Raw genomic sequence first — 24,452 nt, 5'->3', positions numbered from 1 at the left:
ACGGATATGGGCCAAATGGAGCTAGATTAATTTAGGATAACTAACTGGTTGGCACGGACGACTTGGATCAACAGGTCTGGTTCCGTGCTGTACAACTCTAGAAACAAAATAATTCTCACAGAGAATACTGGAGAGACGCGACAGGTCCGGAAACAGAATTTACGTTTCGAGTCCGGTATGGCTTCTTCAGAAGACTCTTCTTGTGCTGGTTTCAGATTTCCAGCATCCACAATATGTTGAATTATAAATCATTTTCGCCCCTACTAGTCCGTGTGTCAAAATAAAAATTTAACTGTGAAAAGCCCTGGCACACTTGAAACGTACGGACGAAGGGCCTCTGAACTAGAAACAAAAATGAATGGAATTAAGTGCCAACAACATGCACGACTCACCAATCCCCACTAACAATACCTTAACAACCCAGCGTACTCCAGCACTTTCTCTCCTCCCGAAACGCCTGCGCAACAAAGCCATTGCCGCACGGCATTCCGGGAATTGCAGTCCATAGCGCGGCATTTTATATGAAAAATGATTATATGACTCAGCATGTCGCGGGCACTACGCGTACGTCACTGCCGGCGTCTCGTGAGCTCGCGGTGACCGGAAGGAAGTTTAGGTGCGTTCCGCTAATTTTGAACGACTAACGGTAAGTAAGGTGACTGAGTAAAACCTAGGAACTGGAGCTTTTACAGTAGCGTGTAAGTAAAAAAAAAATCTGCGTTTGACTTTATGTAATATACGTGGTTGCCTTATCAATTAGAAATCACCTGATGCGATGGAGATCTTTTCTCTCTCCGCTTCTCAATGTTAATGGTGAGCTCTGCACAAATGCTCCCAAACCTGATGTGTGTTTCTTAAATTTTCTGTTTTTAACTCCATAATAAATCGCTCGAGATTGTGGAGTGATTAAGAATTGAGATTTTTTTTAAATTTGGTAGCGGGATAGCTGCCTTCTGGAAACTGTTAAGTACGGTTGAGGCCAAAAGAGCCACATATTCAGGGAATGGTCAGAGGTTTGGACTTTTTGGGAAATAGTTCAATATTTGTATCTGTCATATTTGTGAAAGTTGATTACGCTGCTAAAGACAATCTTAGGAAAACTCACTGAATGTACCAATGAAGGCAAGCGTGCCAAACACCGCCTTCACCACCCTATCTACCTGCAACTCCACTTTCAAGGAACTATGCACCTGCACCCCTAGGTTTCTTTGTTTGACAACACTCCCCAGGGCCTTACCACTAATTGTAGAAGTCCTGTACATTTGTGTTTTAGACATTATGTGGTTTAACATTGTATATTCTAACGTATAAAAGAATACTGGCTGCAACGTAATTTTTTTAAAAACAAATGAATTACATCTAATTTAGCCTTTATAAAGGAAGGGGATGCCGTTAGGACATAGTGACAGAAGGAAACTTAATAGCTGGAAGAAGGGTTTAGAATTGATGAAGAAGAGATGTTGGAGTAGCTGTATAACAAGGTGTGGAGCTGGATGAACACAGCAGGCCAGGCAGCATCAGAAGAGCAGGAAAGCTGACGTTTCAGGTCTGGACCCAGACTCCAGCATCGGCAGTTCCTACTATCTCTCTTGGAGTAGCTCTACATGTGTAAATTTGATAAAGCGCAGGGACTGGAAGAGGTGCATTCTGGAATATTGAAAAAAGTGAAAGTTGAAATTGCAGAGGCACTGGTAATAATCTTTCAATCTTTTCCTAAAATCAGGGGTGATATCGTAGGACAAGAGAATTGCAAATGTAACACCACATTTTAAAATAAAGGGTGAGTCCAAGAATTGCAGGCCAGTCAGTTTAAGTTCAGTGGTGTTGTATATTAATGATGTAGATATTGGTGTATAGGGACAATTTCCAAATTTGCAGATGATGCAAAACCTGGAAGCATTGTAAGGTGTGAAGAGTTATAAAGTCGTGCAGCACGGAAACAGGCCCTTTAGTCCAACCTGTCTGCACTAACCAGACATCCCAATCTGACCTAGTCCCATTTGCCAGCATTTGGCCCATATCCGTCTTGACCTCTCCTATTCAGAGACCCACCAAACGCCTTTTAAATGCTGTAATTGTACCCATCTCCACCACTGTCTCTGGTAGCTCACTCCATACATGCAAATCCCCTGTCTGTAAAAGTTACATTTCAGATCCTTTTTAAATCTTTCCCCTCTCACCTTGAACCTATTTCTTCTAGTTTTGGACTTTGTCACCCTGGGGAAAAAATATTAGGCTATTCACCCCATCCATGCCCCTCATGATCTTATAAACCACTATAAGGGTCACCCCTCAGGCTCCAATGCCCTGGAGAAAAAAGCCCCAGCCTATTCAGCCTCTCCCTATTACTCAAACCCTCCAGTCCTGGCAACGTCCCTGTAATAAATCTTTGCTGCACCCTCCCAAGTTTAACAACATCCTTCCTATAGAAGGGTGATTAGAATTGAACGCAGTATTCCAAAAGTGGCCTCACCAGTGTCCTGCACAGCCACAACATGATGTCCCAATTCCTATACTCAATGTTTGGACCAATGAAGGCAAGCGTGCCAAACACCGCCTTCACCAGCCTATCTACTTGCAACTCCACTTTCAAGGAACTATGCACCTGCACCCCTAGGTTTCTTTGTTTGACAACACTCCCCAGGGCCTTACCACTAATTGTAGAAGTCCTGTACAAGAATAGTGTAAAACTACAAAAGGATGTCAACATGTTGATAGAGTGGGCAGATAAGATGCCAGATGAAGTACAATGCAGAAAAGTGTGAGGTGATACATTTTGGTGCAAAAAACTTAGAAATACAACATAAAACAAACAATGCTACATTAAAGGGTATCTATGATTAGAGAAACCTGAGTGTTTATGTGCATATGTCCCTAAAGGGATGGGACAAACAGTGAACAGTTAATTAAGAATACAATATTCAAGGCTTTATTAATAGGGACATAGCGTACAGGAGCAAGGAGATTATGCAGGGCTTGTGTAAGATGCTAGTTAGTCCTGAAATATTGTGTAATTCTTGGTGTCACACTTCAGGAATGATTTGAATACATTAAAGTGTCGAAAAGGTTTACAACAACAATTTCAGGATTGAGAAAAAGCAGCTATAATGATAGATTGGAAGAGTTGGAAATCTTTTCCTTGCAGAGGTAAAGACTCGGGATACGTTTTCAAAATCATGAAGGGGTAGGACAAAGTCAATGGGAAGAACCTGTTGGCACACATAAGATCATTTGCAAAAGAAGCAAATGGGATGAGAGAACTTTTTCACAAAGTGAGTAGTTAAGTTCCTGTGCCTGGAAGCACAGTGGAGGCAGGCTCAGTTGAGGTGCGCAGGAGATTATTAGATGATTTTCAAGGTTACTGAGAAAAGGCAGGAGAATGGTAATGTCATAATCAAAAACAGAAATTGCTGGGAAAGCTGGGCAGGTCTGCCAGCATCTGTGGAGAGAAAGCAGAGTTAATGTTTCGGGTTCAGTGACTCTTCTTCAGAACAGACCCTTCTGTCCAGGAGAAAGGTCAATGAACCCAAAATGTGAATTCTGATTTCTCTCCACAGATGCTGTCAGACCTGCTCACTTGTACCAGCAATTTCTGTTTTTGTTTCTGAATTCCAGAATCTGCAGTTCTTTGGGGGTTTTTTTTGTTTAGCAGCAATGTTTATTGCAATGAATAAGCAATGTTTATTCAGATAGCCAGTACAGACATGATGGGTTGAATTACCACCACTTGCACAGTAATATTCTTTGATTCTGTAGCTCTCGTGCCACCTATCTTAATAAATTGTTTGTGCTACTGTTTTCTTTTGCCACCTTTAACTGCACATTGTAGTCAAAGGAGACTGTTGGTTCAGGAAACCTGGTAATGTTGTTAAACCACTTTTTTTTGTTAATCATTGGTCTCTATATTTTCCATGGTGGATAGCTAGATGTATGGAATTTTATCTACCAATATCTTTATTCTTATGAATAGTTTTGCAGTCAATCTCCAGTTTTAATATGTCTGCCTACATGATAGCTGGTTCACTTCCCTCAAGTGTCAAATTATATGTTAAGCATGTTGTACACATTGTCATCCATCCATTATGTTAATAATTACAATGTGATATTGTCAAGCAGTGGCAAAGGTGGGTGTTGCTATGGAGCGAAGACAATCTTGTTGATCAACTGGATGTAAATTTTAAAACTCAGCTTAGCATTGTATAAGGCTAGTATTGTGCAGATCCAGCCTAAGTTCAACCAGGAGGAATGTTTTCAACAGCTAAAATGCAATCTCTTCAATTTAAGATTGGTTGGATTGTTTTGATGTCGGAAATATTAAGATGCTGGAAGTTCCAACCTGATTGCAACTTGGGAAAAACAATGGGTAACACAACAAAAACCAAGGATACAACCAGAGAAGTAAAGCTCTCGGTGAGATTATGGTGGTTTAGAGGTCTAACGCTAGTAATTCAGAGTCAGGAGTTCAACTCCCATTGCAGCAGCTGAGCAATTTAAATGAAATTAATTGGATAAACTCTAGAATAAAGAGATGTGTAAGTAATAGACTACTGGATTGTTATAAAAATCTAGTTGATCTCTTTAGGGTGAAATGTCTCCCACCTTACCTGGTCTAGTCTGTTTGAACCTATCCAGATGATTGTTGGGTACACTTTTAATTGACCTATTACACCACCTAATAAGCCGTTCAGTTCTGTTCAAGAAAATGGCCCACTGTAACTTCAGGGCACTTGGAGATGGACAATAGACGTTGTCCATGATAACGATGCCCACATCTATCACACCTTTACTTGCTGACTTTCACTGGCTCCCTGTCAGACAATACTTGAGTTTTAAAGTTCTCATCCTTGTTTTCAAATTGCACCAAGATCTTCCTAAGTCCCTTTGTCTCTCTTCAGCCTTCCCTATAAGATGTTCTTTGTAAATTACCTCTTTGAATAAGCTTTTGGTTTTTTGTCCTGTTCTGTGGATTGATGTCAAAATAGGCTCAATTGTCCTACTCCTATGATGCTGCTTGGCCTGCTGTGTTAATCCAGCTCTACACCTTGTTATCTCAATTGTTACCACTCTTGTTAAGCATCTTGGGAAGTTTGACTGCTAAAGCCCCAACACCAATGTATATTGCTAATGGACTCTTAAGCGTGGTGTTCGTTAGCTTCTAGTGGTACATTGTTCATGTAACAGCTGAAGATCACCACCACCAACTTGCATTTGTATACCACTTTTATCAGAGTGAAATGTCCCCCACATGCTTTACACTAGCATTAATGAACAAGATATAACACCATCTCTATTCATATCTGGTATTATCTGAGTGCTAAACCAAGTATATTAATGATGTATATATGGATGCTGTACTGTCCAATATTGGCAATATTCTATCCTACCTTTATTACTTGGGACTCTTTTGAAGACCAAAGCTGCAATGCAGTAATCCTTTTGACTGCTTCTGAACTAAACGGTAAATATGAAACCTACTTCAGTTAGTTCTTTGCCTTTCTTGTTATGATACTGCTTATGAGTGATTTTGTTTTTCCCACAGGAAACAGCCCTAACTTGTCTGCAGTCCCCTAAGGAGTTGATATCCATTTGCTAACCAATCAAAATAGATAAGGATTACTTGATATTTGTTTAAGGCAAATAAGCTATCTTTTAAGTTTTTCGTCTTAGTGTTTCTTTAATGCTTTATATGATCTATCCTGTCATTTTAGATTCCAAGTCCTATTCACAGCATTTCAGGAGGTCCTTCAGGATTCAGTTTAGCTTGGGCGATTTAACAGCAGGCATTTTATAATAAATAATCCTGTGTTTTTGATCTGGGCCCATACAATGCAAAAGACAATTTTGGTAAACTTCTATGAACCTGCACATCTTGTAGATAATGAGAGTGAGGTAGCATGCCAAGACATTAAAATACCAACAACATGTGATGCCAGGGAAAAATGTATTCCCACCATGTTCAGTCTAAAAGCTGGTAAATTAAAATAATTACATTTGACAAGAGATAACTGGGTGAATTATTTGCAAGTTAGACAGTCGCACAGAAGGGAAAAGAAAGCAAGAAAGATGACTTAATATTTTTAGTAGGGTATATAAAATCTCAGCAAATTTGGGTGAGTTTGTGGAAAGTAATGTAGCATCAAGTTTTATCATGTGAAGACTACAGGACAGATACTCAGTTATGTCTCAAATAATTAAGTAGGTGAATTACCAACAGTATTCTTCGTAATCGGATTCTCTGTTTACTTTCAACATTCAAATCCTCTGAGACCAAAATTGTCATGTTTGTACAGATTTTTTTTTTTTAAACTTCCCTAGTCTAATTGAGATGTCACTATGACACTATAACAATCTGACCTAGTCTCATTTTCCAGCATTTGGCCCAAATTCCTCCACCACTTCTTCTGGCAGCTCATTGCCTACACACGTCATCCTGTGTGTGGAAAAGTTACCCCTCGGGTTCTTTTTAAATCCTTCCCCTTTCACCTTAAACCTATGCCCTGTAATTTTGGACTGCCCCATCCTCGGGGGGAAAAAATCCTAGGTTATTCACCCAATCCATGCCCCTCATGATCTTAAACCTCTATAAGGTCAACCCTCAGTCTCTGACACTCCTGGGGAAAAAAAAGCTCCAGCCTGTGCAGCCTCTCCCTGTAACTCAAACTCTCCAGTCCTAGCAACATCCCTGTAAATCTTTTCTGCACTCTGTCAAGTTTAAGAACATCTTTCCTATAAAAGAGTGACCAGAATTGTACACAGTATTCCAAAAGTGGCCTCCTGTACAGCTGCAACGTGATAGTCCAACTCCTGTACTCTGTGTTCTGACTAATGAAGGCAAGTGTGCAAAATGCCTTCTTCACCACTCTATCTACTTGCGACTTTGCTTTCAAGGAACTATGCACCTGTACCCCTAGGTCTCTTTGTTGGGCAACACTCCCCAGGATCTTACCATTAAGTGTGTATGTCCTGCCCTGATTTGCCTTTGCAAAATGCAACACCTCACATTTATCTAAACTAAATTTTTACTGAGAGCTACTGGTTTTGTGCTGTTCCTTTCTCATTGTTTTGTTGAGAGGAATATGTAAAAGTGTCATATTTGAGCAGTAGAAGAAAAATAAAATCATTGTTTCACACTAAAGAAGCTTTTTGGGACAGATTACAACTGAGGATAATAAATGTTTAAATTCACCATGTGTTTATATTTCTAAATTGTCTATTATACTTCTTCATTGGCAAGGCTAAAGATAGGACCAGTACTTGTTAAACTCTTTGGCTTGGTCTTTTTCTTCAAAAAATGAGCACTGATATTGGATCACTTAACTGGCACAAACAGATGATGTGGCATAGACTGAAATAAGTAACTGCAATATGATACCTATTTGCACTGACCAATTTCCCTAATCCATTATAGGTTTAACTGCTAAATGATACTTCTACTTGGCTAGGACACCGACATCAATTTTCAGGTTCTGAATTTACGTAGAAGAAGCAGTGTCAGTAACTTGCATTTATATAGCGATATTCATCTAAACATAGTAAAACATCTCAACGCACTTCAGAGGGAAAATCTGACAAAAATGGGTATTGTGTCAAAGAGGACAACATGGATCTAGATTTTGTGGTTAGCATTCAGCATCATAACTAACAGCAATTCTGGCAACAACATTTTTTTATTCACTCAAGGGATGTGGTCTTTGCTGACTGACCAGCATTTATTTCCAGTCCCTAGTTGCCCTGAAAAGATGATGGTGAGTTGCCTTCTTGAACCATGCAGTCCATTGTGGTGTACAACCACAATTCCATGAGGAAGGGAATTCCAGGATTTTGATTTAATGACACTGAAGGAATGGCAATATTATTCCAGTCAGGATGATGAGTGGCTTGGAGGGGACCTTGCAGGTGGATGTTCCTATGTATCTGGTGCCCCTTGCTTTCATGATGCAAGTAGTCATGGATTTGGAAGGTCTTAAGGATCTTTGATGAATTTCTGCATGATATCTTGTACATTATACACACTGCTACTGAGCATTGGTGGTGGAGGAAGTGAATGTTTGTGAATGTGGTGTCAGTCAAGCAGGCTATTTTGTCCTGGATGGTGTCCAGCTTCTTGAGTGTTGTTAAAGTGAACTCATCCAGGCGACTGGGGAGCATTTGATCACATTCCTGACATGTTTTTTGTATATTGATAGACTTGGGGAGTCAGGAAGTGAGTTGTTCACTGCAGGATTGCTAACTTTTCATATGCTCTTGTAGCCACCAGTTATTTGGCTAGTCCGATTTGAATTTCTTGTCAATAGTAACCCCAAGGATATTGACAGTGGGGTATTCAGCGATAGTAATGCCATTGACTGCCAAGGAGCAGTGGTTAGAGTGTCTCTTGTTGGAAATTGTCATTGCCTAGCATTTGTGTGGTGCAAATGTTACTTGTCACATTTAACCCCACCTTCAATATTGTCCGGGTCTTGCTGCGTTTAGACACCGACTGCTTTAAGATCTGAAGTGTTGCAAATGGCGCTGAATGTTGTGCACTAATTGGTGAACATCCCACTTTGGACCTTATGATGGAAGGAAGCCATTGATAAAGCAGCTGAATACAATTGGACCTAGAACACTACACTGTGGAACTCTTGCAGAGACGTCTCGGAGCTGAGATGATGGACCTTCAACAACCATTACCGTCTTCCTTTGAGCCAGATATGACTCCAACTAGTGGAGAATTTTGCCCTGATTCCTGTTGACTGCAGTTTTGCTAGAGCTCCTTGATGTCACAGTCGGTCAAATTTGACCTTGATGTCGAGGGCAGTCACTCTTAAACCACCTCTGGAATTCTCTTCTTTTGTCCATGTTTGAACCAATGCTGTAATGAGAGGTTAGCAGCTGAGTGGCAGAACCCACACTGGTGTTAGTGAGCAGGTGCTTTTTAAAAGAAATGTTAATGACATCTTCCATCACTTTACTGATGATCAAGAGTAGACTGGGATGGTAATTGACCATGTTGGATATGAACCTTAATTGTGGAAATCTAGAGATTACTTCCAATGAGTATGTGCTGTTCAATTCCACATAAGTGAAATTCTTCAGAAAGCACCTAAATTTAAATGAACATCCACTTTTATGACGACAAAGACGAAGTTGCTGGAAAAGCCCACACAGGTCTGGTAGCATCTGTGAAGGAAAAAACATTTTGGGTCCGGTGACCCTTCCTCAGAACTTTAATGCCATTAGCTTTGTTGTAAAAACTGTTGAAGTTATGCCTTTTGAGGTCAAACTACATTTTTAACAGCATACTAAATTCATAATTAATACTGAGCAAACTCACTAAAGCAATTTTTTAAATAGAATGTCATATTTTCAATGGATTTTTAAACATTTTTTTAAAAATGCACCTTTGACATGAATTTTGCATTATGTCCTCATCTTTATAGAGGCTTCCATAAAATGTTTGAAAATTGAAGGACAGTCAGTTGTTTAACATGAGATTTGAACCCAGATAGACCAAAGATCATGAAGCAAGGTTTCTTTATTCTACGAACACCAGGTCATCACAAACAAGAAGGGAAATTAAGGATAAACAAGTAACTATAGAATTACTAAGTGGGTTACATTCTACTGAGGAATTCCTTTTGTCTAATTTCTCTCCCTTTCCATTAGCCCTGTCTGCCAAAGATCTACTACCTTTGTCCAGCAAGAATCTGTTCAACTGTCATATGAATTCATGTGAGATTATCCACTTTGGTTGCAAAAAATAGGAAGGCAAATGATTGTTTGGGCTGTAAACTGAAAGAGGGGAATGTGCATGAGACTTGGGTGTCCATGTGCACCAGGTCGCTAATAGTAAGCACACGGGTGCAGAAGATGGTAAAGAGGGCAAAACTGTATGTTGGCCTTCATTGCGAGAGACTTGAGTACAGGAATAAAGATATCTTGCTGTAAAAATTATACAGTATGTGGATAAGGCCACGCTTGGAATATTGTGTGTACTCTTGGTCTCCTTATCTGAGGAAGGATGGTCTTACTATAGAGAAAGTGCAGCAAACGTTTACCAAACTGATTCCTGGGATGACAGGACTGACATATGAGAAGAGTTTGAGTTGGTTAGGATTGTATTCACAGGAGTTTAGAAGAATGAGGGGGATCACATGGAAACCTATTAAATTATAACCGGACTAGACAGGTTAGATGCAGGAAAGTTGTTTCTGACGGTGTGGGAGTCCAGAACCACTGGTCATAATTTATGGATGAGGGATACACCTTTTTAGGATTGAGGTGAGAAGAAATTTCTACACTCGGATGGTCAGCCTGTGGAATTCACTACCACAGAAAGTGGGGTTGAAGCCAAGACATTGTGTATTCCAGACATAGGTAGATATAGCTCTTTTGGCTAAAGGGGGGAGGGTGAGATTAGGGTATTGAGCACGATGACCACCATGATCATATTGAATGGCGGGGAAGGCTCAAGGGGCTGAATGACCTACTGTTGCTCCTACTTTCTATATTTGAATTGGCCACTCTCATTCACCACTTGTTGGTGAGCAGCTTTGTTCCCTTGCTCAGTGTCCTTGATCAATATCACCACTTACTGCTCAGGATTGTGTTATACACTTCCCTGCATGAAACATGTTATCCTGGCAATGGCCCAATGGACAGTGACTGTGTGATAAGGAGTTGTGTGATTTAGCATGTTTAATTGCGCCATCACAGCTAGAATGTTTGTGTCACATTAATGGCATTGTTCTCTTCTTGCAACAGGTTTGGGCAAATTGTAAGGTTTGGTATGATATCCAGTATTTGGTCAAAGACTTTCTCAGCCTCTTCTCTCCTGTGATCTGCCAGATTCTGTGGCGGACCACCCACAGTGGGTCTAGTTCAGATGGGCTCCAGAAGTCATGACCAGAAGTACCTGTTGCTTCCATTTCTGTCTCCTGGCAGATCCTCCCTTTGCCATTTTCTAGCACAGGAGTACGTTTCCCTGCACTGGATACAACCTTGGATATAGCCCATGGATGAGTATGGCAAGGTACGCAGACAGTTATGCAGCGTATGTTTGAATTGTTCGCCCTGTCCATTACGTGAGATAAGAGGGGTTGATGTAGCTCTTGGCAATGCTATAGAACTTGCAAAGATCTTGTTGGATCTTGCTCTTGAAGTTGTACTTCTGATCACTGTGAATCAGATATAAAACGCTGAAATGGACAAATCAATCATGCTCTAACACTTTAGCTATTATTGATGCCTTCAGGTCATGATTAGAATGACCTGCATGAACTTGGTGAAGATATCTGTGAATATGAGAAAGTGCTTGGCCTAGTCCTGGGGTCACAGACAGTAAAATCCACTGCAAGTACTTTGAGAAGTCTCTTGGCAACAAGGATCTTACACTGGGTGAAGTTGCTCCCCACTTGGGCCAAATATACTTTTTCACAATTGCAACCGTAGTTGTTACTATCAACAGCCATCCCAGACCAGTAACTCCACTCTCTGGTCAGGGCAGTCATCTTTTTCAGCACTTGGTGTCCTTCTTGATCACAAACTGATACTAGCACTTGAGGCTTTTGAGAGGGATGTGTTGTTTCATCCACTCCGTGTCATGAACCTGCCAAACCATTCTTCTCCTTAATCCTGTTACAGCACCTCAGCAGTTTCAATGCTGGTTTGGACTCATCAACTGGCACTGAGTTAGAGATGTTGGGCCTTCCAGTAATGGCGCAGTCTACTGTTATCCATATTAATCTGTTGAAGCTGTCTGAGATCCTCTTGAGTTGGATGCCAAAGATGAAATCACATCAAGCTCCAACTGTTTGGACGTGGCTCTGATCTCATTCAAGCATACTAGAGACTCCCTGGTAAATCTTAGTCCGAATATCATATGCAATTGGGTCAGAATGCTGCCATTGACTTAGGGCATGAGCATGGTGTCCACTATCCACCCAGGCAGGAGTAGGTTCCCATTTGTGGTCGGCCTTCTGACTATGGACATCAGCATTTGCATTACTTTTGCCAGACCTGTACTGGATCTGGAATCTGATCTGCCTACATTCAATGGTCCATTAAGTCTCACTTCCATCCAGTTTGGTGGACATTTGAAGGTAGCTGAATGGGTTGTTGTCAGTAAACACTTCAAACTCTGCAATTATTAGAATGCTTCTGAGCTTCTGGAAAATTGCTGACCTCAAAGCTAGCAGTTAGAGCTCAATACTGGAATAATTTCCTTTTCCTTTCATTTAGCTTGCAACTGACTGGCACAAACAGTAACCTCTCTCTTTTTTTGCCTTTGAAGCTGTGACAGCATGCTCCTGGGCCAATGAAACTGGTGTCTGTTTTCAATATGAAAAGGAACTTGAAATCTGGGTAACCAAGAACAGATGGTGAGACGAGCTTCTGCGTGAGGATGCAGAAATAATCCTCACATGCTGGAGTCCAACTCCCTGTTGTGCTAAGTGAAGTATCTTACCTCATGCATTCTTTCCTGACCACTCGTGGCAGCCTCTGATTTCAGCAAATCATGAAGTCGGGCAGCCAACTGTCCATAGCCTTGCACAAACCTCCAATAGTTAACTAGCTAGACCAAGGAACCCATGTTGTTCCCTTTCCATCTCAGGCGAGGCCAGATGCTGTAGCACTCAATTTTGTCATAGTAGGAAGTTAATACCTTCCTTGGTAACAAGTTTTTGGAGTCATAACTGACACACAGGAAGATGGTTGTGGTTGCTGGAGGTCAGTGAATTCAGTTCCAGGACATTTCTACAGGAGTTTCTCAGGGTAGTGTCCTAGGCCCAACCATTTCCAGCTGTTTCTTCAGTCCGTCCTTCCTTCCATCATAAGGTCAGAAGTGGAGATGTTTGCCGATAATTGCACAGTGTTTGGCAACATTCATGACTCTTCTGATAACGAAACTAATCTTTGTTCAAATTCAACAAGACCTGGACAATATCCAGGTCTGACAAGTGGCAAGTGACATTCATGCCACACAAATGGCAGGGAATAGCCAGCTCCAATCAGAGAAATTCTAACCATCACCCTTCAAGATTCAGTAGCATTACCAACGCTGAATTCCCCCTCTATCTGCATCCTAAGGGTTACCATTGACCAGAAATTTATCTGGACTCTATATATAAGTACAGTAGCTACAAGAGCAGGTCAGAGCGAGGAAAATTTGAATGAGTAACCCACCTCCTGACTCCCCAGAGCCTGTCAATCATCTACAAGGCAAGAGTGTGATGGAATACTCCCCACTTGCCTAGATGAGTGCAACTCCAATAGCACTCGAGAAGCTTGACACCATCCAGGGTAAAGTAGCCTGCTTGATTTCCACTGCATCCACAACCATCCCCTCCTTCCACCATCGCTCAGTAGCAGCAGTGTGTACAATCTACAAGATACACTGTAGAAATTCATACAAGCTTATTAGTCATCACTTTCTAAATCCATGACCATTTTCATCTGGAAGTACAAGGGCAGCAGATATGAGGGAACACCACCACCTGCAAGTTCCCCTCCAACAACTTAACATTTTGACTTGGAAATAGATGACTGTTCTTCGGTGTCACTGGTTCAAAATCTTTGAATTACCTCCTGAACAGCATTGTGGGTCCACCTATAGTACTGTACATGGACAGCAGTGGTTCGAAAAGACAGCTCACCACCACCTTCTCAAGGGCAACTGGGAATGGGCGGTTAACGCTGGTCAGCCAGCAAAGCCCACATACGGTCAGAGATTTTTTTAAAAATGCAAGTACTATTTTTTTTTTCTGGAAAGTTGGTATTTCTCTAGTTTGACTCCCAAGTTAAACTGGGATGAGCAGGCTAAGGCAATGTCTAGTCTTGCAAAGGTCTCTAAATATCCAGCTGATGATAAATATCTCATCGAGATGTATCAGGAGGGACTGGAAATTAAGGTTGCCAAAAACTTTATCCATACATTTGTATGGGTGGCAAGGGCAATACAGAGCCCAAATGGAATTCTCATATATTCAAAGTTCTCTGCTGCCTGTTCAGAATGCTATCTTTTCAATGTCTTGGACCGCATTAGTTAACTGGTTATAACCTTGGGCTAAGTGGAGACCAGTAATATTCTGCACCTTTTAAGAACTTGCAAAACTTCCACAATGCTAGATAGAGGGTAAGCATTCTTGGAGTCTTTGTGTCAAGTGCTCAGTAACTGACACAAATCCTTCATTTTTCATCCATCTTCCTTGTGAAGACTATGGGGAAGGCATATGAACTTCATGACTGTAGGATGACACCTCACTCCAAAGACTTCTGCAGCCAGTCCTGGACTTCTTCCTGGTGATGCTGCCATACGAAATCCTTACTGGACGATCATCTGTATTTGTAATCCTGTTGCTTACCATGTCACAAAACTTATAGTTGTCATCTTTACTGAATGATGCCATGTACTTAGTGAGCGCAGAAACAGGTAGCCTCCTTTGAGAGCCCTCCAACTCACCAATGTCTATTTTTGAAATTAGGTTAGAGATATCTCCTCCAGTTAGTCCACTATTCACAATAGTGGCAGATTTAGGTGTACCTATAAGTGTCCTTGGTCGGAAGTGAACATTTTTTGCTGAAATTGGCAATCTGTGTTGGAATCCTACACTTTTCTCCCACGGTAACAAAGATGGCTTCCAGAGTAGCACCAGGTGGAAGCTCTGTTACAAGTGATACATGACACTCCAACAAGACCCAATGTTGACCAATTGGCAATGGCTTGCATGAGTCTTCAAGAACTGGTGCAGATAAAAGAACAACCCGATGCATTGTTACTCGAATAGTACTATGCTCCTGTACAGCTGTTGCACCTTGAGTACGTAGAACAAGTTCAAAGACTCCTATGCCAACCTTGTGATGTGCTGCTCATACCAGTCAGCATACATGTTTTCCAAGTTTACCCAGATATCTCTTAATACGTTTGACTCCAATACCATAGGTATTATCAACTTTCTTCCTTCCAATAGTTTCAATTGGGTCTTATTAGAAAAAAACTATTAGAAAACCCAAGCTATGAAAAATGTTATTGAGTACAGATATGGCGAGCTCAACGCAGCTAAGATAAGGAATGTCTGATCCCTGCAAAGGAAAGATTTGGATGAGGGAACAGACATCAATCAGCTTGCATTCCTCAGCCAGATACTCTAAGAAGGATCAGTGAGTAATTGTTGACACCTCTGCTCCTGAGTCAGTTAATTAGGCACAATGGTTCTGCCTTGCCACATTTTATGCTCACCTTGAGAAATCCACATTACACTACAGAAGGCCAAACCTCAGTGGGAGGACTAACTAATCTAACACTTGGTGAGAACAGAAAGGCATTGCACTGGACGAGGTCTCTGCCTGATGGCAGTGTTTGTTGAGATAGTCTCATTTGAAGTGTCTAGCCCTGTCACAGTTCCAGTGCCTCTTTCAAGCATCACTTAGTTGGATCAGCTGTGAGGCTTACCATGGAGATAGGACAGCTGGATCTGCACTTCCGGTGTTGCAATCTGTTCTGCTTGTCTTTTCAGCCTGAAATCTATATTCTTATCCTTGCTGACAGTAAATTGTGTTGAGAGTCTTATCTTCCTGATGATCTGGATGAGGTGATTTTGTGCTTCAGAGAAAGATAACTGAAGTTTATCGCAATTAGGCCTTCTCAATTCTATTTGGTATTTCTATTCTTCACTGCATCTGCTATTTGGGTCTTCAGTATCCTGTCTCTGATCAGAAGGAAGGATGCATAATGCAATTGAACAACTTTGCCAGTTCCAAGGACATGAAACAAGATCCTCCCCCTTTGGCTTGCTTATATGCATAAAGTCTCTACTGTACCTCGAGGACTGTTGTCCGCAAAAATTCCAGTCAATTGCTCAAAGATCTACTGCAAACTAATTTGAATGTCTGTGCTTCTTCTTAGTATTTCCCGATGGGTTTTTCCTGCTTCTGTTGCACCATCACAAACACCAGCTGCTCACTGGCACTAAGGCTGCTTGATGTCATAAATGGCTATACATCCTCAATCCAGTATTCATTTCCTGGATCATCAGGTGTTTCTGGTCTTTTCCCCAAATCCTACTCATATAAGCAAATAGAATATCCGATCTGGGGTACTGCTTCCTTCTTCCATAGTATTCAAGGAATGCAAATTGGATGACTGCCTGGATTTGGCCTAAAGATCTGATTCTCTCTGCCAGTATCTTAGCCTCCAATGACTTCTGAGCAGCATCAGCCTCCTTCCCGGATATTCTCAGTTTCAACACCTCCGCCATCTGCTATATCTCAGCCAGGGGTCATTCAACCTCGTCCATCATGACTCTATGCCTGTGTAGTGGAACCTGTCAACTACACCAAAAATATATCACGTGAGATTTGAAAACAGATATCCAAAGGCCATGAAGTAGGGAATCTTTATTCCATTGACTTCAGGTCATTTGAAACAAGAAAGGACATTAAGAATAAGCAAATAACTATTGACTCTATGGAATGACTATGTATAGTTTGAGGAATTCCTTTGTCTGATCCCTCTCTCTTCTTATTAGCCCCCTCCCTACCAAAAACGTTTTTGTCCAATGCATTTTATTGCATTCAACGGCTCCAGCTGCTCTCCATCATTGTCATCACTTGCTGCTGGAGGTCTGATTTAAGTGCATTTTATTACTTGGTTTGCGATGCAGCTTGTGAGAGGGGTCTTGCAGTGCATTGGTAGCATCCCTTGCTCTGAGCCAGAAGACCGGGTTTCGAGATCCACCTACTCCAAGGGTGTGTAATAATGTTTATGGAGTGGATGATTAGAAAATATTGTCCAGCCTTTGAGACTTCTTCAGTGTGACTGCCTGTTTAGCCTGTCTGATGACATCATTGTGAAATGTCAACATGCCCTTGTGATAACACTAGAATGAATGCAATATGGATCTGGAGGAACACAGGCAGCAACACCCGAAGTGTCAATTTTCCTGCTCCTCTGATGCTGCCTGGCCTGCTGTGTTCCTCCAGCTCCACATTGTCATCTCTGACTCCAGCATCTTCAGTTCCTTACTATCTCAGAATAAATGCAATGTTATGAAAGATGAAATGCGCACTAGATCTTTATGCTTGATTCTGTGTCAATGACAAATGCCATCATTTTGCGTACTGCAAAATCTTGATAGTGAGGGGAGGCTTGATTAGTGCTTTGTTTTGAGTAAAGGGAGATGAGGAAAAGGTAGGGTTTATGAAGAACCAGTGGAGGTTGCTGAGATAGGAAGGAGGCAAAGTCTTAGTGATTCAACCATAATATGCTATAAATTGATGATACAAATGATAAAGGTATTTAAGTCTGTGAAACTGTTCTGGATCACAATGTTTATTACATCCTTTCAATTTGTGGATAAAATTGTGTATAGTGTGAAACCTGCTTAGTGGTATTTACATATATATGACCTTTGAAGTGAAAATGAGGGTTTTTGTTGCATGTTTGCTGATGGTAATAGTGTTTCAGTTTAAACTAAAGTATATATAAAACTTTTATTTTAATGACTACCAATAAAACATGGTTAGTCAGAATACCATAAAAGCTGATAAGGGCAATGTTTAGTGAAGCTTACGTGAACTGTGTCAAAGGGCTACACAAAACTGACTTTCCAGGATCTTACTGCAAATCTCATTACTAAAGCAGAAGAGGTGACAATTATTATTAGTAGCTTTTTAAACAAGGTATTGAACTTCAGGCAAGCCACTATTATCAGCTGAGTTGGGAATGGATGTCATTGAAATATTCTCCTGTTGGTAGTGATCCTTTTTAGTATGTAATCCAAGCTGGTATCATGATTGAGAGATTCCATGTGGTAATTTCTTGAGATGAGTTTTTGAAATGTACAACAATGTAAATTTCACTTAGCTGCTGGAAGAGAGAAGTGAACTGTGGAGATATTGATTTCTTTCTCACGTTCTCCTCCCCATTTCACCAGTGTGTTTTGAGGATCGCAGAAAGGAGTGATTCTTTAATTCTATTCTTGATTATCTAACAGTTATAATTTTGTTTAACTTGATTTAGTGGTAGCGTATACTCTGTTATTAAGGATGAGGGCAGTGAATCTAAATAGAGATTGATTATAACCGCCAGTTTGCACCGCGCTGTGATACATCCGATGACCCTGCTATTGTGCTCCCTCATAAGTTTCAAGCTATTAGTCATAAACTTCAAAAGTTCTGTTCAATGCTATAAATCTTGCAATTGAAAGGTAGTGGCAGAGGTTCCTTTATGCATCTGCACAAAGCCACTTTCCAATTTAAAGTAGATGATATGTTGAAATAGGATGAACTGTTTTCACTCATGGTGTTTACTTACTCTTTCTTTGTAGGTTTTATCTATCACAGCTTAGCATTGCCGCAGAATAGAGTTAAAATGGGATTATCTGGATGTAGTAAATTCCCTCCCTAAGGGCATTGTAGATCTACCTGCAGCACATTCAAGAAGACAGATAATCACCACCTTCCTCAGGACATTGGTGGTGGGCAGAAAATGCTGGCCAGCCAGCAAAGGCCATGTCCCACGAGTGAATAAAAATAAGCTGTTCACTTAGTTTGTTCCTTGTGACATTATTGGGAATTATGTGTCATGACTTTAACATTTTCTTCCATTATAATGTGGTTACTATCATGAAGGCATTAGATTAACTTATTCATTTGGCTAAAATATTGATTGAAGTGTAGCCATTTAGTTGTAAAATTTACAATCTGGTGCATAAAAATTCCACAATGGCAGCTTTTAATATTACATTAAAGGTTCAATTTTTAAACCGTTTGGATTAGACTCTGATGCAGATTATGACATAGTATTCCAAACTAAGGGCTCCATTAGCATGGTATCTGGTATTGTCTTGCTAACTACTGCCATCTGTCTTTGAGATAAAACATTAAACCTTCCATACTGTTGGAGGTGCTGTCTTTAGATGAAGTGGTAAACTGAGACCCCCAATCTGTCCTCCTTTGGATGTGAAATCTCTAATGGCACTATTCCAGAGACATTTTATTACTGGTGTTTTGGTTAATGGTTCTCTCAACATTGAGTCAGCACGGAAACAGACCTTCGGTCCCACTCATCCGTGCCAACCAAGTTTCCCAAACTACACTAGTCCCACTTGCCAGTATTCCTCTAAACTTTGCCTGTTCATGTACCCATCCAAATTCCTTTTTAATGTTGTAACTGTACCTACATCTACCATTGGCAGTTCATTCCATATGAAACACCCTTGTGTGAAAAGATTATCTGGTCAGGTTTATTTTGTGGCAGGGGTTGATGCTTGCGGTATGGAAATTGATGTATTACCTAAGTTACAAAAATGACAATACTTCAAAACTGCTTCATTGGCTTTAAAACACTTTGGAATTACCTGTGGTTATGAAGAACATTGTATATGTGTGTTTTTTCCTAAAAACTTTGAAAGTAGTTTAAAATAAAAGATTATCTGACTGAATCACATGGTATGGAAACATCTCTGGCAAATTATAAAAAAAAACACCGGTTAAAATTCAGATTGATTTTGCAATTACTTAGGATGAAAATTTTTAGGCCAATGTATTGTGGCAACATTTGCATTTCATGTGTTCGCCATTATTTCATATCTTTCATATAACCACCTGGTAGCAGCACTGACTGCACTTGTAACATTTGTGCATGTTGTACGTAATCCAGGAGTAGCCATTGTGCTGAAAACCTAAGCAAAAAATTCTTGAATTTTGTGAATAGAACATGCTGATTATCTTTAAATATGGGTGGGATTCTTCCATGTGATTTAACAATTTGATGATCTTGCATTCCTAATGCAAGAAGCATCATGAGATAAATTTTTAAAACTTCAGTATTTTCTTTTAAGATTTTATGTTTTCAATAAATATTTTGAATATATACAATACTTTGTGTACAAATAATTAGAGTGCCCAGTAGATATGCTATGAAAAATCTTAATTAAACTTTATGAAATAGATAACAGTAAAATAAATATTTTCACTTTAATCAGGAGGGAAAAGGCTGATTCCTCTAGCAGTCTTGTGGATCTTTTGTAACTAAGATATAAGAAGAGTAGGTCATTTTGCCTCTTGAGGCTATTGCACCAATCATTAAGATCACGGTCAATCTGATTGAGGCCTTAACTTTCCTACCTGCCGTCTCCTAACACTTGGCTACCTTGCTGATCAAAAGGGCTGTCTCGCTTAGTCATGAATATATTCCTTTACTCTCTGTAGAAGAGAAGCTACAGATTAACAACTCTGAGGAGAACTTCCTTCTCACCTCTGCCTTAAATGGGAAACCTTTTATTTTTATATTTCAGTTTTAGATTCTCCTCTGAGGGAATCATCCTGTCAGATCCAACTGAGAATGTTATACTTTTCGGTAAAAATTGGGCTTCTTAATTGTCTCCATCCTGAACTGCTTCTGCTATAGCCTAGAAATCCAATTGATATTAGTAACTAAGTTACAATAAGGATACAGCTTCTCGTTCCAGCATTTTATGATGCTGAAATGCCAGAACTGACGGAATAGTGATAAAGGTTCAGGTTATTAATATTTTCAGTCCCAAGATGGCCTAATTAAAATCAGAAACTTGTGCTTGTCTGAGCCCTTAAGTGTGATATGTTAAAGTCAGTACACTGTCACTGAACTAACACTATAAATGTACCCTATATTTAAATGATATGTCAAAATTTGTAAATAAAATTCTGAATTTCTTTTATCCTTGCTTTTCAAATGTTTTTGATCTTTAGAACTGACAGTTGTCAAGACATCCAACTGAAGACATGACTGGTAAGTTCTGTCAACATTCTCTGAAATAAAATATTGAAATACTTGTGCAGTCTTGATCAACAGACGTGAAAGACACTGTTAAGTAACTTGAGTCAGCAGAGATTCCGATGGTTGAAGGGTCTAGAATTATGAGGCACGGATATAGGGTACATGATGGAAGAAGCTTGTTTAAACTGAAAATGAGTATTGAGTAACTGCTGAGGGTAATGCCTATTTTTAAGAAAAAGTTTAAGTGGTGAAGGAACGGTAGCTCATTCAGCCGCCATTACAAATGTATATTTAAATGTTTGTGAATATGTAGATTATCTGAACCCTTAGGCATAATATGTTGTAATGCCAACACACTTGTCACTGAACAACCATCGCAAGTGTATATTCAGATAATCTGAAACAAAAACAGCATGGGAACAGGAGTATTAGTTTTGCTGTTAGGCAGGATAAACACCAACAAGAACTATCTTCGTGTTATGATTTTTTACTGTTCTGTTTGTTTCGTGCAAACAGTAATTGCACAGAAAATTTCTAATACCTGTAAATAAGTCTTCAAGAGATGATTAAAACTACTTCAGTAGCAGGCTAAACTACTAAACATGTAGGTTTAATCACAGCAAGGAGAAATGGTGAGGTTTTAAATTTGGCCCAAACATTAAGCTTTCAATCCCTGTTTCAAAATTATAAAACCTCTTTTACTTCTCTTTCATAAGGTCATGCTGTTTAGTTTAAAACTGTGTCCATGGTGAAGAATTTACATGTGAAATCCGGTATTGATACGCACTGGTGAATTTCCTAGTTTTTGCCAGGTGCCTGGAGGAACAAAAATCAGCTCCAAATTCCAGACAGGGGACCATAATCATATGTATTTTTTGCCTTGCAATCCATAGTTGGAAGGATCCATCATATCTTTCACAAATAAATAGTTGTTAACTTAACTGGTTCAAAGTCCTGAGATTTGTTTCACAGGGATAAACAAGGTGTAGAGCTGGATGAACACAGCAGGCCAAGCAGCATCAGAGGAGCAGGAAGGCTGACGTTTTGGGCCTAGACCCTTCTTCAGAAATGGGGGAGGGAAAGGGGGTTCTGAAATAAATAGGGAGAGAGGGGGAGGCGGATAGTAGATGGATAGAGGAGAAGATAGGTGGAGAGGAGACAGACAGGTCAAAGAGGCGGGGATGGAGCCAGTAAAGGTGAGTGTAGGTGGGGAGTTAGGGAGGAGATAGGTCAGTCCAGAGAGGACGGACAGGTCAAGGGGGCGGGATGAGGTTAATAGGTAGGAGATGGGGGTGTGGCTTGAGTTGGGAGGAAGGACAGGTTAGGGAGGCGGGGACAAGCTGGGCTGGTTTTGGGATGCGGTAGGGGGAGGGGAGATTTTGAAGCTTGTGAAGTCCACATTGATACCATTGGGCTGCAGGGTTCCCAAGCGGAATATGAGGTGCTGTTCCTGCAACCTTCGGGTGGCATCGTTGTGGCACTGCAGGAGGCCCAGGATGGACATGTTGTCTGAATGATCACCTTTATAATATTAGACTGAGTCACACTGCCATTGACAGTTGTCTGTATTATATGTTATGAATCTAACTCATTTGACATGTTGCCACTACTTTAAAAGAGGAATAACAGTCAGGACGTATATATTTTGCTAGAAAGAGATATAGTCTGAGCTTTCTGAAAGCAGACATTTTAAAATTATCACCATTTTACTAACCTAGGAATCACTACATCTTACCTTTCAGGGAACCATTTGAGTGGTCTATGTACTTTCCACATTTTGTGCAGCTACAAATGCACATTAGCAGAGCATTATTGCTGAGTATTTACACATTTTTCTGTCATATTTTCAGATTTCTAGTATCTGCAACATTTTGCTTTTGCTCATGTTCATACCTGTTTTCTGTAACACTCAGCAACATTTAATTTAGATGATAAATAGTGAAAAGTAAATGTGCTTGTAACTATCACGTTAACAAATCTATCATTTTCTTTAGAAAAGACAAATAATTTCCCCCCACTTCCAAAGTTTATCCCATTGAAACCTTGCTTCTATCAAAATTTTGAGGAAGAGATCCCACCAGACCACTGTCATCTTGTCAAGAGAATTTACCATTTATGGATCTGTAAGTTGTTTTCAAACTGGATGATACTTTCTGCTGGGATGGCATAGGTCATCTATGTAGTGAGCACAGAGTTTTGCTCAGTGGGTTTGTTTACATCTATCTACAGTCATCTTCAAGGATAGGGTGCTCTAATTCTTCTTATAATCCTAAATTGTGATAAGTAATTGTTTACCAACAATAAAAGAGAGGGGATGGTAAAGGAAAGTATTTATTTTATCAGCAGCATTCTCTTCCTGTTTAAAGTGTCTTATGATTGATGTCCAGGCCAGTTGCATATGACAATCCATGGAATTCCTGACTTGTCTGCACCAGACTCATTTCTACTTAAGGAGGAAGATACGTTCATTGCATTTCTGTAATGCCTTTAATGTAGTCCTAAGGTGCTTCACAAAGATGCTTTACCAAAAAAAAGCTTGAAAATGAGCCAAATAAAAAGTTAATGAGCAGTTAACCAAGGGCTTCATCACAAGTAGATTTTAAGCAAGGTGTAGAACTTTTTAGAGAGAATTGCAGAGTTTTGAGCAAAGGCATCTGAAAGTGTGATTATCAGTGATGGAGGGACTAAAATGGGGGAAGCAGAATTGGTGGAATGCAACAATGAGTTGTAGACCCCCAGGTGGTTACAGAAAGAAAGAGGGAGTGAAGCCATACATGGGTTCTTTTAGAAAGTTGAGAACTTTTAATTGTATAACAGAATTATTCACTTTGAGTCCAACAGATAATTTTAAGTGCCCTCTTTCTCCAGGGTGCTGCTTTTATTGATGCCTTGAATTGATTTGAGAATACTTTATTGAAGAACCCAAATGGATGCTGAATTGTGGATACCTGAGCTATCTAAATGGCCCCTGCAGTAAAAATATTACAGAGATCTGCAAATTATTGCTGCCACAACTGCTGTGGTTGTTCACTTTTGGGTATCCTGAATACTTCATGGTAGGCTGCTGAAAAATCTGTGCATTTTCCCCCTTTCCAAACCTTATGAAGAGAATTCCACTTAGGGAAATATTTTTGCTAAGTTGTCGAAGAGTATTATTTTCTTCAGTCGATAGGGTGAAGACTGGGAATGGTACATTATTAGCAGCCTGTAATAGGCATTTTGGGTAGAAGTCCTCTTTATGTGATACAAGATGAATCCAAATCAATTGCTGATGAAGCTTACATAATGACTGATTAGTTAATGCTTTCAGGCTTCAGTTACTTCCAATCATTTTAGCACATTTGTTGTCACCAACTTGTGAAACATATAACTCTCCAAATAGATTAGTTAGTGGATGGAATAGAACAATGTAGATTGCATTTGTTTTGTGAGACATTGTTGCCTGATCCAGGGATGCACTTTTCCTCCCCAGTCTGAATATGATGTAGTGTGACCAGTGAATTTTGGTTGACGGTACGAAGTACGATGCAATGAATCTGACACATAATATGTAGTAGCTTGCAGTTGAGTGTCAACCAGATTAGATTGTGGTGAGTAAGCCCAAATGGGAATGCAGTATTCTGCAACTGAATAGCAAATAGCAGAGTACCACAGCAACTGAGCTTAAAGTCGAGGTATTCGATTTCCAGGCAAAGCCTGCAAGTTTGATTAT

At 40.1% G+C, this 24,452-nt stretch overlaps 1 protein-coding gene across 5 annotated transcripts in view; it reads left to right on the top strand.

The window, feature by feature from the left end:
* The first annotated feature begins 534 nt into the window (after positions 1 to 534).
* The window catches only part of scamp4 (secretory carrier membrane protein 4), a 33,655-nt gene continuing 9,737 nt past the window's right edge, over positions 535 to 24,452 (top strand). For 2 of the 5 annotated variants that reach the window (XM_048614216.1, XM_020511935.2), the window contains exons 1-3: positions 535 to 646; positions 20,713 to 20,752; positions 22,735 to 22,863. In XM_048614216.1, coding sequence (XP_048470173.1) covers positions 20,746 to 20,752; positions 22,735 to 22,863 — 136 coding nt within the window. In that variant the 5' untranslated portion in view covers positions 535 to 646; positions 20,713 to 20,745. Of the gene's footprint in view, positions 699 to 730; positions 814 to 20,712; positions 20,753 to 22,734; positions 22,864 to 24,452 lie in introns of those variants that run through there. The other 3 variants (XM_048614215.1, XM_048614213.1, XM_048614214.1) reach the window with 3 other exon arrangements.

The sequence above is a fragment of the Rhincodon typus genome, chromosome 29 (genome assembly GCF_021869965.1).
Source record: "Rhincodon typus isolate 14 chromosome 29, sRhiTyp1.1, whole genome shotgun sequence".
NCBI classification, from domain to species: domain Eukaryota; kingdom Metazoa; phylum Chordata; class Chondrichthyes; order Orectolobiformes; family Rhincodontidae; genus Rhincodon; species Rhincodon typus.
Note: the sequence above shows the minus strand (reverse complement) of the source record. Positions and strands in the feature narration are given on the sequence as shown.